This window comes from Octodon degus, unplaced genomic scaffold (genome assembly GCF_000260255.1).
Source record: "Octodon degus isolate 3935 unplaced genomic scaffold, OctDeg1.0 scaffold00021, whole genome shotgun sequence".
In the NCBI taxonomy this organism is placed as follows: domain Eukaryota; kingdom Metazoa; phylum Chordata; class Mammalia; order Rodentia; family Octodontidae; genus Octodon; species Octodon degus.
In genome coordinates this window covers 20,727,474-20,742,228 of record NW_004524597.1, presented here as the reverse complement: position 1 = coordinate 20,742,228, position 14,755 = coordinate 20,727,474, and the positions used below count along the sequence as shown (strand labels likewise).

General features: G+C 39.0%; 1 protein-coding gene across 1 annotated transcript in view; it reads right to left on the bottom strand.

Moving 5' to 3' along the window:
- Window positions 1-14,755, bottom strand: part of Cpne8 (copine 8) — a 250,510-nt gene that overhangs the window by 179,348 nt on the left and 56,407 nt on the right. Inside the window, exon 5 of the mRNA XM_023711426.1 lies at window positions 5,253-5,356. Within this exon, the coding sequence (XP_023567194.1) occupies window positions 5,253-5,356 (104 nt within the window). The remainder of the gene's footprint in view (window positions 1-5,252; window positions 5,357-14,755) is intronic.

Genomic DNA, 14,755 nt, shown 5'->3' with positions numbered 1-14,755 from the left:
AGAGACAGAGACAGAGAGATTGATTAAAGGAAAGAGGAACTAGAAGTGCGGGACATTAGGCCTTGACATTGTCAAGAGAGCCCTGAACCAATGGAGAAAACTGGAATTGATGTACATACTGACACAATCAATGAAAAAAAATAAGGCAACTTCCTTTTCCCTAACATGTTAAGATAACTCAAAAACAGGCTGTAATAACACTATATATTTTATGATTATCACCATTTAACTTATGAAGGAGGAAAACAATTTGCTAGGCTAAATCAAATCTACAGTCATAAATTCCTTTGTCTTGTACTGGTATGCATAGAAAAATGGGAGGAAAGGGTTCAATTTCATTTTTAATTTCATTCCATAGTGATATGGTACCATACTTTTTGCCTGAAGACATTTTGGTACAGTTATTCCACCAATAATAAGATTTTTAACTGATGACAAAGTGAATTCATGAGGTATTTATATTATTAGTGTGTTAACTATAATTTTTAAATGACAAGTTTATGACTTCATCATATATACACAGCACAATGACACAGACCATATCTTTGAAATGAATAAGTGAAAACTACATCAAAAGACAAGAGAACTTAAATATGCAAAGCTGACAAACCAAATTTAAAAATATATCATAGACACATCACAGTGATCGCAACAAAAATTACTGTGGCTTAATAAGAAGCAGTAATTTTTGCATGAGTGATACCGAGAATGTGCTGTCAGTCTGTCTGTCTGTCTGCCTGCCTGTCTGCCTGTCTCTTTTTCTCTCTCTCAAATTTCCTTCTGAATTTTGAGGGAAGTAAGGATATTTCTGAAAGCCATCTTTCAAATCTTCAATGATGCACAACTGTTTAGATAGTATACTTTCAAAACGTTACCATTTTTTAATTGTGTAAAACCAAAAGACATCAACTATATCCAAAGAAATTCAGAAAATCATTTGCCCCTCTCTGTTGGCCAAAGTATGCCAGTGATTTTCAGCATGGCTGTTCCATCAAGGAGCTATGTCTCTTTTACATGCCTGAGTCTCGACAGTAGTTCTTTAGGTGATGGGATTGAAACTAAAGTCGATTCCCAGGGCCTAGCTCAACATTCTCTTTTTCTAAATTTTCTACAATGAACATATATTGTATTCCTTTCACAGGGAATAATACATTGCTAAGATAAATTTGAAAAGTTAGTAACAGGCTGGCCAGATAGCTCAGCAGATTAAAGCACCTGCTTAGGCAGGTGCAGGGACACGCTGGCCTGCCCCCAGGGTGTGTTCAGACAGTGACTGAGACTGGGCGTGATGGTGCGTGCCTGTAATCCCAGCACTTGGAGGCTGAAAACAGGAGGATTACTATGAGTCTTATCTGTGTAGTGAGACCCTGTAGACCCTATACTAAATACATAAAACAAAAAATTACCCTAAAACTCAATAACAGGTTTTGTGTGTGTGTGTGTGTGTGTGTGTGTGTGTGTGTGTGTGTGTGGTGTTATACAGTGTGTGTGTGTATATATAGTATGTACATATATAGAGAAAAGCATACTGAGATGGTTCTCAATCTTCTAGCCCAAAGACCTTTTAGTAGAAAAATTCTTCCAATAGTTATATTTTCAACTGAAAAGTGTATAAATATATTACATATATGTGTGTATACATTGTGTTTATATACTACATAATAATATACATGTAAAGGAAAGACCTTGAAAAAACACAAAATAAATTAATAAATCTAACATGGAAAGTGAAAAAGGCTTAATCAAAGCCATACCAAAGTACTACATGAAGAGAGTACACTGGCTTCTAATATGAACTATCTGCTGGCAATTCTTTCTAACTCTACTTGCTTTAATTTTTCAGAGATCATATAAAATTGAGACCTTATTTGAATCAGATCGCTGAAATGAACTACACACTCACAACACACCCTGGCAGCTATTTAATTGGATCTTCCAATATGCTTTCACATTTCAAACACTATTGTTTCTATGAGGATTATTATACTTTGCAAGATGTTGAAATTAAAATGTTTCCATTCACCTACACTGATTTCTTTTCCTTTTTTAAGTATGTGGCACAGGGTCTCACTCTTGAGCTTGGGCTAACACTGATCCCCTTATTTCCAGCCTCCCCGGTGCTGGGATTACAGGCATACTCCACTACACCTGAACTCAGTGGCCAGCTCAGGCATGTGGTGCTGAGGATGGAATCCCGGTCCCTGTGCTTGCCTAAGCAGGCACTTAATCCGCTGACCTATTTTGCCAGTCCTACCTATCCTGATTTCTGCTACTTTCTATTTTCTGGTGGCACTGAGATGAGTGCTCCTAGAATGGCCAAATTCTAGGGCACCTGTGAGAATAACGAGCAGAAAGCAGATGTAAGAAGCCAGAGTTGGAGGGACACACTGACAAACAAAACTCGCTGGCTAAGTAGAGTTGCTTGGCAGGAGCTGCGCACACTAACGACAGGGACCTGTCTGTACAGAGCAACCAAAAAAGTAAAAACAGTCCCAAAGAAATGGTTCTCTAAGTTAGAGCCCCTCAACAGAGCTCTGGGAAGTACCAAAGCTCATGGGTTCTCCAAGGTGGCTTCAAAGATTTAGACAGTGGGCTGTCTCGTGCATGTCCTTTTAGCTCAAAATCTGATGGAGCAATGTATTCTTTAAAGAAAAAATAAAAGCAGGAATACATGTACTATTTACAAAAGATCTGCATACAAAATACTTAAGGCCAAACTACATACACCAGAAAAAAAATAGAAACCAGTGATACTATCTATTAATAAATGCTTGGTCAAACAAATTATAATTCTGTCAAACAATGGAAAGTACATAGTCTTTAAAAATGAGTGATTTACAAAGTGAATGAGTATCACATATAGTCAGAAGTAAAGAATACTAATTGAAAAATTTAAGGTTCAGGAGGATGGATTTACTGTATGTCAAAGTTACTTTTCCCTTGTTGCTGGGACAAAAGACCCAACATCCAAAATGAAGGAAGGAAAGTTTATTTAGTTCACAGTTAGTGGAGGTTTCTGTCCGTACTCGGCTGGCTCCAGGGCAGAGTGGCACATGCAGAGGGGAGCGGTTCATGGCGGAGGAAAACAGCAAAACAGCAAGAGCAAAAGGGAGGAGCAGCGGCAGCAGCAACTGAGAGAGAGCAAGCCGCTCTCCATTCCTTATATTGCATTCAGGCCATCTGCCCCCGGTCAGGTGCAGCACTCACACCCATAATCCCAGCTCAGGATCATGAATGAATCACAGCCTCTAGAAGTCCACCCCATGGCTGCATGAGGCTTGGGGGGGAGCAACTAGACACAACCGTAACACTGCAATTCATTCACACATGTTTAAAGAAATATATAAAAATATATTTACAGATAGAGACAGAAACAAAAGACTGCCTAGTGTGCACACTGAATCATTTATAGTTTCTTTTTGTTGAATGGCATAATGGTACTTTCACTTTGCAAACAGTGAGAGCACTTAAACGGGAGAAAATAGCACAAATGAATGGGAAGAGAAAGAGGCGAAGAGCCACAGAATCAGGGAAGAGTGCGGCTTTCAGGATAAAAGCTGAGCCTAAAGGGAAAAAGTTAAGACTATGCCATGATGGTGGGAAGAAGGAAAATCCAAGTGACAGCTGCAATAACAAAGGCCTGAACATGAGTACGAGGCCACCCGGTGCAGGACTCAGGGCGGTCGCTGAGGAGGAGCGCCCCGTGCAGCCTGCACGATAAACATGGTCAGGAGGCCACTGAGCTCTGCTTCCACTCTTCTACTCACAAGCCTCATTTTTATTATTCAAAAATAAATTTCTATGAAATAAAAACTCAACGTGAACATAATAAAGTTAGCTTAACAAATACAATGAGTAGTCAGTAACCTTGAAGGAAAAAGAATAGCTACAAAGTGATTCTAAACAGAAGCACTGCAGATTACTTTACTGCATTTATGCTAGAAGAAAATGCAAATATTATCAACACTAAAGATTCTTTTTCACACTGGGAGTCAAAATCGGACTTTTCAAATAAAATACAGCTGTTGTTACTAAAAAAGAACTTATAAATTGTGATAGAATCCTACACTACAGATTTTGGCTACTTAAAATGAAGCATTTGTCTTTTTAAAAACATGTGAAGCTCATAAACAGCCTTTAATTATCTTGATATATTAAGCAAATATTATATTTCTTCCTTTCCCTCGCTCATAGATTTGGTTTTAAACATATCCAATGATTTTAACAATCACCATAGTTCATCGCCACAGAACAAAATCCATAAACAAATCAATTCTAGGTTCTCTGTGGATATTAAATTAAATTTAACAATACTATTTCAATATCCTTAATTCGACATCAAATTGGAATAATATTTAAAATATTTGAAATGTGAGTTATGTCATTCTGGATCTTAAAATATGAGGTCATTAAGAGATAATAAGGGGGCTGGGGAGATGGCTCAGTGGAATAGGTGCTTCCTGTGCAAGCGCAAGGGCCTGAGTTCAATCCCTGGCTCTGCCAAAAAAACAAAGATAGATAATAAGAAGGGCTGATGAGATAGGTCAGCAGACTAAGCTCCTGCTTAGGCAAGTTCAGGCACCAGGGTTCAATCCCTGGCACAACATGCCATGCTGGTAGGCTGAAGACCAGGCATGGTGGTGCACACCTGTAATCCCAGCTCCGGGGAGGCTGGAAACAGGAGGATGACTATGAGTCCAAGTTGCGTAATGAGTCCTTGTACTAAATACATTAAAGGAGAGAGAGAGAGAAAGAGAGAGAGAGAGAAAGAAAGAGAGAGAGAGAGAGAGAGAGAGAGAGAGAGACAGAGAGAGAGAGAGAGACAGAAACAGAGACAGAGAGAGATACAGAGACAGAGAGAGACAGAGACAGAGACTGACAGACACATGGACAGAGAGAGACAGAGAAGCCAAAGACTGACTGACATCCTAGTCTAAGGAGTTGTAGAGAGAACAAGGATCTGAGGGCCATCTGGGGGGCACGCATACAAACTGCACGGAAGCCACCTCAGCGCAGGGAGGCTTGAAAGGATGTCCATATTTATGGCCAGTATGTTCACTTCTTCATCCAGAAAGCACACAAGCCAAAAACCCACAGAAGGCAGAGTTCTGGGGACTGAGCTAGTGCCACACTCTGCCTTCCTACCAGAGTATTCTACTTAGCATTCAGTGCTATCATGGAAAATAAACTTACACTACTAAAATTATATACAATTACCAATTACAAATAGAGCAAGTTTCGGCAGAACTTACAAATCAAAACGAAGATTTTCTCTTTCTTCAAAAAAATAGTCCAGGATAAATTTTCTTACAAAATCAGGATTTAAAGTATTATCAATCACTTCAGTTCTTCCAAACTATGAAAGGGAGGAAAAAGAGAAGAAAGTTAAAAATCATGGTTACTTACATATAAATATAGCACTTCCATTAATATAATTCCTTTGATCATAAATAATATCCAAATGACTTGAGCAAATAAAGCCTTTTAGAAAAAAATTTAGAGCTCAAAGCTTCATTGCAGTCCATGCAGAGAAAGCAGAAAACAACACATGAAATCACTCAAAAATAGCTTCTCAAAATTCATATCACAAGCTATAACATTTTCTACACAGAGGACGGGGTTTGATCCCCAGGCCTGCTGTGCCAGCCCTGCCCCCGGGACGCACTGAGACAGCAATGGAGACTGGGCATGGTGGCGCGCGCCTGTAATCCCAGCACTTGGGAGATTGTAAACAGGCAAATCACTATGAGTCCAATCTAGTAGTGAGACCCTGAACACCCTGTAGACCCTTCCCTAAAAATACAGAAAATAAATAAATAAATAAATAAATAAATAAATAATTTTCTCTTCTCCCTATTTGAAGACCAATCTTTTTACAAAAAAGAAGTTATTTGTAAATTAAATTTAAATTATTTCCTAACCTTATGTCTGAGGAACCAAGGCAACAGCGGTCAAATATTTATAACTCTCATCCTTAATTTTTATAAAAAGCCCTTCACACAATACAGTTGAAATGCTGTTTGTAAGAGTACTGTCTTGCCATCTATTACACATTTATGCCATAAAAATCACTTGTTTTTGTTCCATGTTGGTTTTGTTCTTTAGTATCTACCAGCTAAGATGAGACCTAACTCTCCTGCATGTTTTGAAGTCATGGGTCATAGTTTGGCTTAGAAAACATCAGTTTCTCCATCACAGAGCAAGTAGAAACCAGAGAAGAAAACAGTTCGGTCCTTCCTCCTCTCCCAGCCAAGAAAAGCCATCAGACACTACTGGTGAGGACAGCTGAACTTCAGAGAACGTTGTCCTTGGCTATATTCTTTTCCAGCCAGCTACCACGGAATCTTAATGATGAGAGAGTTTATACTTTACCACTGGATAACACTGTAAAATCAAGCATGCTGTCTTATCAGAGAATCAATTTGTATTAAAGTTCAAGGAAATATTATCTTTTTAATAGGAAAAGAAAAGCAGCATGCTAATCCATTAAAATGTGAAGGTCATAAGCATTCCTCAACTCTGTTAATAAAACTATGGTACAAACTACTGATGATAAGGGATTTACCAAGACTCTTTCCAACTAATCATCCAAAAGAAGAAATCATTTGCAGCCACTGATGCCACTGAACAATATTTTTTATCATGCACCAATGCTTGCAGGTAATAAATTCAACACAACTAAGTGACTTTGAAGAACATTACTAATTATGCCCCACTTTATGAAGTACTTACTTAATTTTAAGTGCTTTTTCTACATTAAGTCTTTAGTGTAACACTAGGAAGGGAAGTATTACTAATCTCTTTTTATAGATAATAATATTAAGGCAGATATTGTAAAGCCCAGATACTTGGAGCCAAAAATCTAGTCTCATTCTAGGGTTCTTCTCTAAACAGAGCACATTAAGTCCTGAAGAATATCATGAAATAAGCCTTTCTGTGATTTCTGATCTAAGGGGACAGGAACAAGGGAATACATCCATATAATTGCTGACCAGCAGCGCCATGGACATCCACACAGCAGGGCAGAGATCAAGAGGATAATTGTGAGGCCGAGTGCCTGGGTCCTCCCACCTTCCCCACTGCCCAGAGGTAAAATCATTTTGGAAGCACAGAGCATCAAACTGGAAAATGCTGAACATCCTAAAAAGAAAACACCCAGTACCATATCCCCCAGCACCCAAATCCCTCTTGGGGACATTAACCCAAATCCACACTTAGAGGGAAATGTGGAATTTAGAGTAGGTGAGCCCCAGTGAGTTGGAGCTGGCAGCTCTCCAGGGTGGATGAGCCATTAACACTCCACAAAAACGGTTTTTTAAGGGACACGAATTAGGCAGCAATAGGAATGGTGGAATGCACTCTCCTGTCTCCAGTGAAGATTAAATATGAAGCCATTAATTTCTTGTTTTTCGCTAATCGTATATAAATCATGGCTGTACATCTTGAGACAGGAGAAGGGGTATGGCTGAGCCAGGCTGGGGAGAGAGGCACGGTGGGATCCCAGGAGCAGCACAGACCTGCCTCTCAGGAGGGGTAGATAAAGGTCTCACAGGATCCTGTGAGCTGTGAGTGGCATACGAAGGCACAGCCACTCTAAAGAGCCTGCCACCTTGGTCCTCCACAAGCCGCACTTCGTCTACTGGGCTCATGGCAAACTTCTCTGCTTTTAATTTTTTCCTCTCTTTTGTTTGGCCCAAGTTCACTTTGTAGAGCCAGTGTCTCCCTCAACCCTCACTTTTTAAGTAACTGCTGACGCCATTTTTAGCTTGTCTTGTTTGATTCTTTTTGTTCAACACAAGAAGGACCCAGAGCCAACCAAGAGATGACTACCCCAGCACTCTGGTAGCATGTAACTGGCGAGCCAGTTCTGCAAGGAGCAGCCCAATAATAAATCCAGCGTGCCTTCTGACACATAAGCCTGACTCTGCTTCTGAGGACATCACCGGGGACCCCACACACAGCTAAATCCAGGCATCATGCTTTGGCCCTCACCCCACCAGACTCTCAGTAGCAGAGGACACAGCTCTGTCCTCTCCAAGGCACTCTTTAATGGAATTTGGGGGACTCCATTTTCTCCTGCTCATCTCATACTTAGATACTCAGTATTCAACCCGTCATCCCAAGAGCACAGTTCTAGGCTGTCTTTGTCTCTCCATAGACACTCTTAGGTCATGTCACCTACTCCTGCGGTGGTATAAATGTGCTGTCTCTAAACACTGCTGTTGTATATACTGAGGTGAGGTCACAGGTGACTAGCCAGGACAGCTCCTCCCCTGTGAATGAGAGTAAGCCCCTCATGAAAGATGCCTGACCCTGTGTCCTTACATCACTCGCCCTTCCACCTCCTGCCATGTAAGAATGCAGCGAGCGCACCCTCACCAGATATCAGTACTTTGGTATCTTTGACTTCCCAGGCTCCAAGGAGAAAATACCTATGTTCTTTATAAATTACCCAATCTCAAGTATTCTGTCACACAAGCACAAACTTAAGACACATTCTTCAGTTTTCCATCCCACCTATGTAACTTCCGAACCTTTGCCACTAGCTCTAGCTCACTGGAATACAGTCTCAGGCATACAGTTGGCATCCTGACTTACACATGTGGCTGTATTACGGGCCACTCAAAATGACCATCCAAACATAAACCCTTCCTTTTATGCCACCTCTCCCATCCTGGTACTTACCTTGTTGCCTCCTGCCAATAAATGATCAGACTCTCCACTTGATCCCTCTGGCCATAACGGAAGTCACCCACCTCAACTCATTCTTTTTAACCCACCAACCCAGTTCATCACTACCTGATAAACTATCACTTCTAGTTCAAAAACCCTTCCCCACTTCTGGCGATGGCATCAGCTACTTCCTCCTAGAGCGCTATGAGCCGCACTCCCGCACAGCCCTTTCTCATACTTTAAGCTCCTGCCTAAATGGCAGCATCCCTGCTCTAAGTCTCTGCAGTCAACCCTGCATTTGCCATTGCACTCACAGCACACCTTTCACCTTCGTAAGTCTAACACTGTGGAACTATACCTCTGCATCTTTATGTTTCCCTCCACAGGTAGAGAGCTTCCGGAAGGCACAGGACAAACAGATCTGACTTACATCTATATAAAAATGAACAAATGACCAGCTAAGGGAATCAGTACATATATTATTCTTAGGGGCGAAAAGGGAAAGGTAATATACAGTATAATACAAGTTTTGATTAAACTTTTAAGTATGCAACACACATGCATGTGTGTGGCTGCACACACACACACACACACACGCATGCACGCATGCACGCACGCACACACAGAAGTAATGGAAGGTGTGTTGAACAGCTGTACTAATTTTATTGTGCATTTACAAAGTTTTTCTAATTTCTTGGAATGTGCGTTTCACCCCAAAAACCAGAAACAAAAATATTTAAGAAGGGTTCCTGACTTTAATTCATTATGAGTGAAAACTGGAAATAAGAAATCCACAGCTCATGGGAAATACACTGGCCCTCTCCCAGAGGCTAGAATACATTAGCTATCAATGTGATGCTTAATCTTTTTGACTTGAAATAAAATTTAGGTTTTAGCTAACATCTCATATTATTAATTTAAAGCTAATTCTTTAAAAACTGTGTAGCTGTATGTAATTCCATGCCCATCAGAGAGATTAAAATTTTTGAGCAAAGACAATTATTAAAAATATTTGTTGACAGTATATATCCAGAAATAGTTACATTTGAAGGAATTATAACTTGTACCCTAAAAGTACTGTCCTGAATACCAATATTTCTAGATTGTTAGAAGTGTCTATATGTCTGATTATAACAATCTCTGGACAATAAACATGTACCAATGTGTGGCATATCAAGAACTTTTACATAATGATACAGTACTAAATTTTCATTATTTCATAATTAGGAAACCGTCATCTTATTCATGAAGTGTGAGAGTTTTCAGTTGTTTGAAAAAAAAATACATAAACTTTAGATTTGACTAAAAAAAATCTTATCCACTGTAAAACTTTAAGCCAAAAATAAAAACAATTCACAATCAAGACTTTGAAAGGGTCCCTTTGTTTTCTGCTTGAGCTAATCAGATAAATACCCATTTTTCCAATTTAGAAGCAAATCTTGTAGAAAATGATAGAGTGGAAATACTCCTGATTTCTACATCATCTAATTGTTAAACTTCTTCAAAGGAGCACCGCTGGAAAGAACATGCAGTAATTCATCTATTTATGGCATCAAGTACATGAGTTGTGTTTAAAGAAAAATGTCCAGAAAGGTTTAATACACTGTGGAGGTGTGTGGAAGGGACACTGATGCGGCCACAAGGTCATCTGGACAAGTACATGTCTTTGACGCAATTACTATGATATAACTAAATCTCAGATTTCGTGATGGGGGAGGACAGTTCCAAGAGATTGGACAAAAGGACCAGGTAAATTATGTGCGGCATATGCAATATTTAAACAGAATAATAGGATGAATTTAATTAAAAAACTTATTGTAGGAGTATAAATATCCAATTGCATAAAAGATTTCAAATGTACAGGCACATGTATGTATGTGTGATTATGCACAAACTTGCGCACACACACACACGCACGCACACACACACACACACTAAAGATGTACATTCTCATATATTTTCTCTTAAGAGTTAAACACTCACCACAAAATCCACCGTCCTCCTTCTCTCTTGTAAATCATTATGCAAGATTTTTTCACACATCATTGATCTAAAATTCACTCGTTTCTAGGAGATTTAGTGTTTCTGCTTTAATATTTAAATCTTTAATCCATTTTGACGTTAGTGCATGGCAATAGCCATGGATCTAGTTTTAGTTTTCAGCATGTGGAGAGGCAGTTTTTCCAGCACCATTTGTTAAAGAGGCTATCTTTCTTCCAGTGAACATGTTTGGCCCCCTTGTCAAAGATAAAACATTGAGTGGGTCTGTAGATGTATCAGCATCTTCTAATCTGTTCCACTGATGCTCATGTCTGTCTTTGCCAACATTACACTGATTTTATCACGGTAGCTTTGTAGTATGATTTCAAGTCAGGGATTGTGTTGCCTCCTGCCTGGCCTTTGTTGCCCAATAATGCCTTTGCTTATTCTAGGTTTTTTTCTGGCTCCAAATAAATTTTAGGAATGTTTTCTCTAAATCTGTGAAGTATGTTGGTGGCATTTTGACAAGGATTGCATTAAATCTGTAAAACAATTTTGGGAGTATTATTCCAGGCAGATAGCTCAGTAGAATAAGCACTTGCCTGGCAAGTGCAAGGACCTGAGTTCAATCCCTGGTACCACCAATAAATAAATAAATAAATAAAAAATTGGGAGTATGGCCTTCTTCATTAATGTTGGTTCTTCCTATCCAAGAGCAAGGAACATCTTACCATTTTCTCAAATTCCCTTCCATCTCTTTTTTCAGAGTACTGTAATTTTCATTGCATAGCTCTTGTACTTCCTTAGATGAATTCCTAGGTAGGTGGAAATCTTGAAGACAAGGGCTAGGCAGACAGATCATGAGCAAAAATCACAGTGCACAGGAAATATTTCAAAGAATCAAGTGGGACCTCCTCTTACTGAGAAGCTTCTGTGTGCCAAAAGAAATCGCAGAGTGAAAAGACAACCCACAAATTTGGAAAAAAAATTTAACCAATAATCACTCAGACAAAGGTCTCCTATCTCGAATACAAAGAACTAAAAAAAATAGGGCCCCAAAATTTAAAGACCCAATCCAAAAATGGGCATCTGAGATGAATATACACTTCTCAAAGGAAGAAATACAAAAGGCAAATAAATACCCGAAAAAAATGCTCCACATCACTGGCCACTTGAGAAATGCAAATTAAAACAACATTGAGATACCATCTCCAGAAAGAATGGCTATTATAAACAAATCAACTAATAAGCAATTCTGGAGAGGCTGCAGGGAAAAAGGAACCATTCTCCACTGCTAGTAGGAATGTAGGTTGGTATAACCATTATGGAAATCAGTGTGGAGACTCCTTAAAAAACTAGGACTGGATATATTCCATTCAATCCAGTTATTCCCCTTTTGGGTATTTTTTCAAAAGAACTGAAAACATCATAACACAATGATATACGTGCACCTATGTTTCTAGCAGCACAATTTGTGACAGCCAAAACTTAGAAGCAATCAAAATGCCCATCACCCAAGGAATGTATAAAAACGATGTGGTTATTTTTACACAATAGACTACTACTCAGCTATAAGGAAAAACAAACTCAAAGCCTTCATAGGTAAGTGGGTGCAACTAGAGGTTATACTCATAAGTGAAATAAATCAGACCCACATGTGTAAATATCATATTGTCTCCCTGGTGTAAGAACCCAAAAGAAGAAATAAAACCTGAAATGTATAACAGATATAGTAAAATGAAAAGAAACATTTAACTTAAGGATTAAACAACAAAGATGAAAGGAAAAAAAAATAGGGAAAAAAAGGCAGGGGAGAAAACATGCGAGTATATATACAGGATGGCAGAGGTGATTGTACTAAAAATTTCCATCAGTTTTTTTGAAAATAACAGTTTATGTGTAGATTTTCACCTTGACTTACTCTGTATGCTGCTATCTGCAATCAGGGCAACTACAGCATGGACCTAAATGTGCAATATAAAACTGGAATACCTGTCATCTTGGACTTCTCAATGTGTACCGTTTCTAATGTCATATCAATTATTAATACACTCTTTTTAAAATATTTTTTAAAAGGTGAAAAAAAGAGAGCCTAGAGGAAAAATTTAAGGCTTCTTCAAAGCAAGTGGTAATACGCAAGCATATGTCCAATCTTCCATAACTATATCTGTTAATCTAAGCAACAGATTTTATGATAGAAATAATAATATATCAACCATTGTTAATCAGCTATTCTTGTTTGAAAATCTGTAACATAAGTATTTTTGTATGTTACCATTTTTGTCTTTGTCTCTGATTTTTTGTTCTTCCTTCTGTTTTTACTTTTCAAAATATAATAAAATACAACTTACAAAGAAAATTCACTAGTTTCTCATATAAATTGAAAAATCTGAAAATTTAGCCTACAACTTCCATTAGTATAGATTAATGAGATGTACCTATTGAGGTAAGAAGAGGTAAATACACAGAGAAAGAGAAGTAAAGTGATTTCCTTTCAATATTCTTGGGTAAGACAATGTTTCAAGTAAGATATTTTCATTTGATGTCTGCAGTCTTCTATTACTATTAGCAACTTGCCTACATCATTAACCAACAAAATATAATGCCCTGATCATCTCTTTAAGCCTTACAGATAAAATAAGTGATAGGTTCCAGCCCCAGTACAAACTGCTAAATTATCACGGTCTTGATCCAACATGGCTGAATCCCAAAAACAACAGCTTGTCTTCCCAATGACCACGTCCTTCTCCGTCTCCACACCAGTCTTGGATGCAACTGCCTTTGACCTTTCCCACCCACACAAGGAAGCCCCAATCAGCTCCTTATGTGTCACTGAACCTGCCCCTCAAACTCCACCCCTACAAAAGTTCATAAAGTCTCAGCCTTCCTGTCTCAGGTCAGACACACACACACACACACACACACACACACACACACACACACCTCCCTGCCTCTCCTTTCTGTGTCCTCAACGGCAATTATGGCCTTTCCCTCCCTTTCTTTTAATTCTGCTTCTCAGTCACACCATAAAGCCTAACAATAAGAAAAAACTAAACCCCATCAAGTTTTAGATTATAGCTTGGCTAAAACATTTTATAAAATTAAATCTTATTCTTAAAATTCATATTTTAAGGAATTATCTTTCACACAGAATTGCTAGCTACCACTCAAAGGTGTGGTATGTTTTACCACTGAAGGAAAAAAGCTACTGACTCAACTTATAAAGGGGTCTGTACTGGGGACTGAGTTAATTGCATCACATGTCAGTCAGATTTTTACAGGAGACAAAACAGTGTTTAAATGAGTTGTGATGACCTCGAGTTTGAATGTGGCCTGTCCCCCAGAGGGTCACACGCTGGAGGCTCACACCCCAGTGTGGAGGTCCTGAAGCAGCAGGACCTACAAGAAGCGAGGTCAGGGGCAGCCTCACTCTGGGTTATCACCATCTCCTGAGTGCATCAGGTCTCCTCACAACAGATTTGTCACCACAGAAGAAGAGGATCATTAAAACAGCGAGACTCACCATACTCAGGTCTCTTTAATTTTTAAATGGCTTCTTAGCACGTGTTTGTGATACGTACTGACTACTACTTTTGGGGGCGTCTGGGACACATACATGACACAGTTCAGCTCTTCTCTATGAATGCTTCCCTTCTTCTTCCAACTCTTGGTCCCTTTCCCAACTACAGTAGCACTATCACTGAGTTTCCATTTGCCTCCCCTCATCCTCTTATCCTTTTACTCTATGTATACTTTGGGTCTCTTACTTAAGGAAGATCTCTCTCCCCTAGCCACCCACATGCCCTCTGCACGCTGCCAGAGCCCCTTCCCACACCTGTGCCACCCTGTGACACGCCAGACACAGCGCTCTGCTTGGACTTTCCAGTTACCACAGTTCCAAGCTAAGCAAAGTCTCTTTTCTTTCTTTTTTAAATTTTTTTTATTCATTTCAATGAAAAAAAAAGATAAAATAGCAATGAAACAGTTTCAAAATAGGTTACTAGGACAGTTACAATAACTAATACACTGCATATTGTTGTCTTCGTAGCAGTTATTCGGAAGACAAGATGTAGACATGGTATCTTGTCTAAACAATATTAGT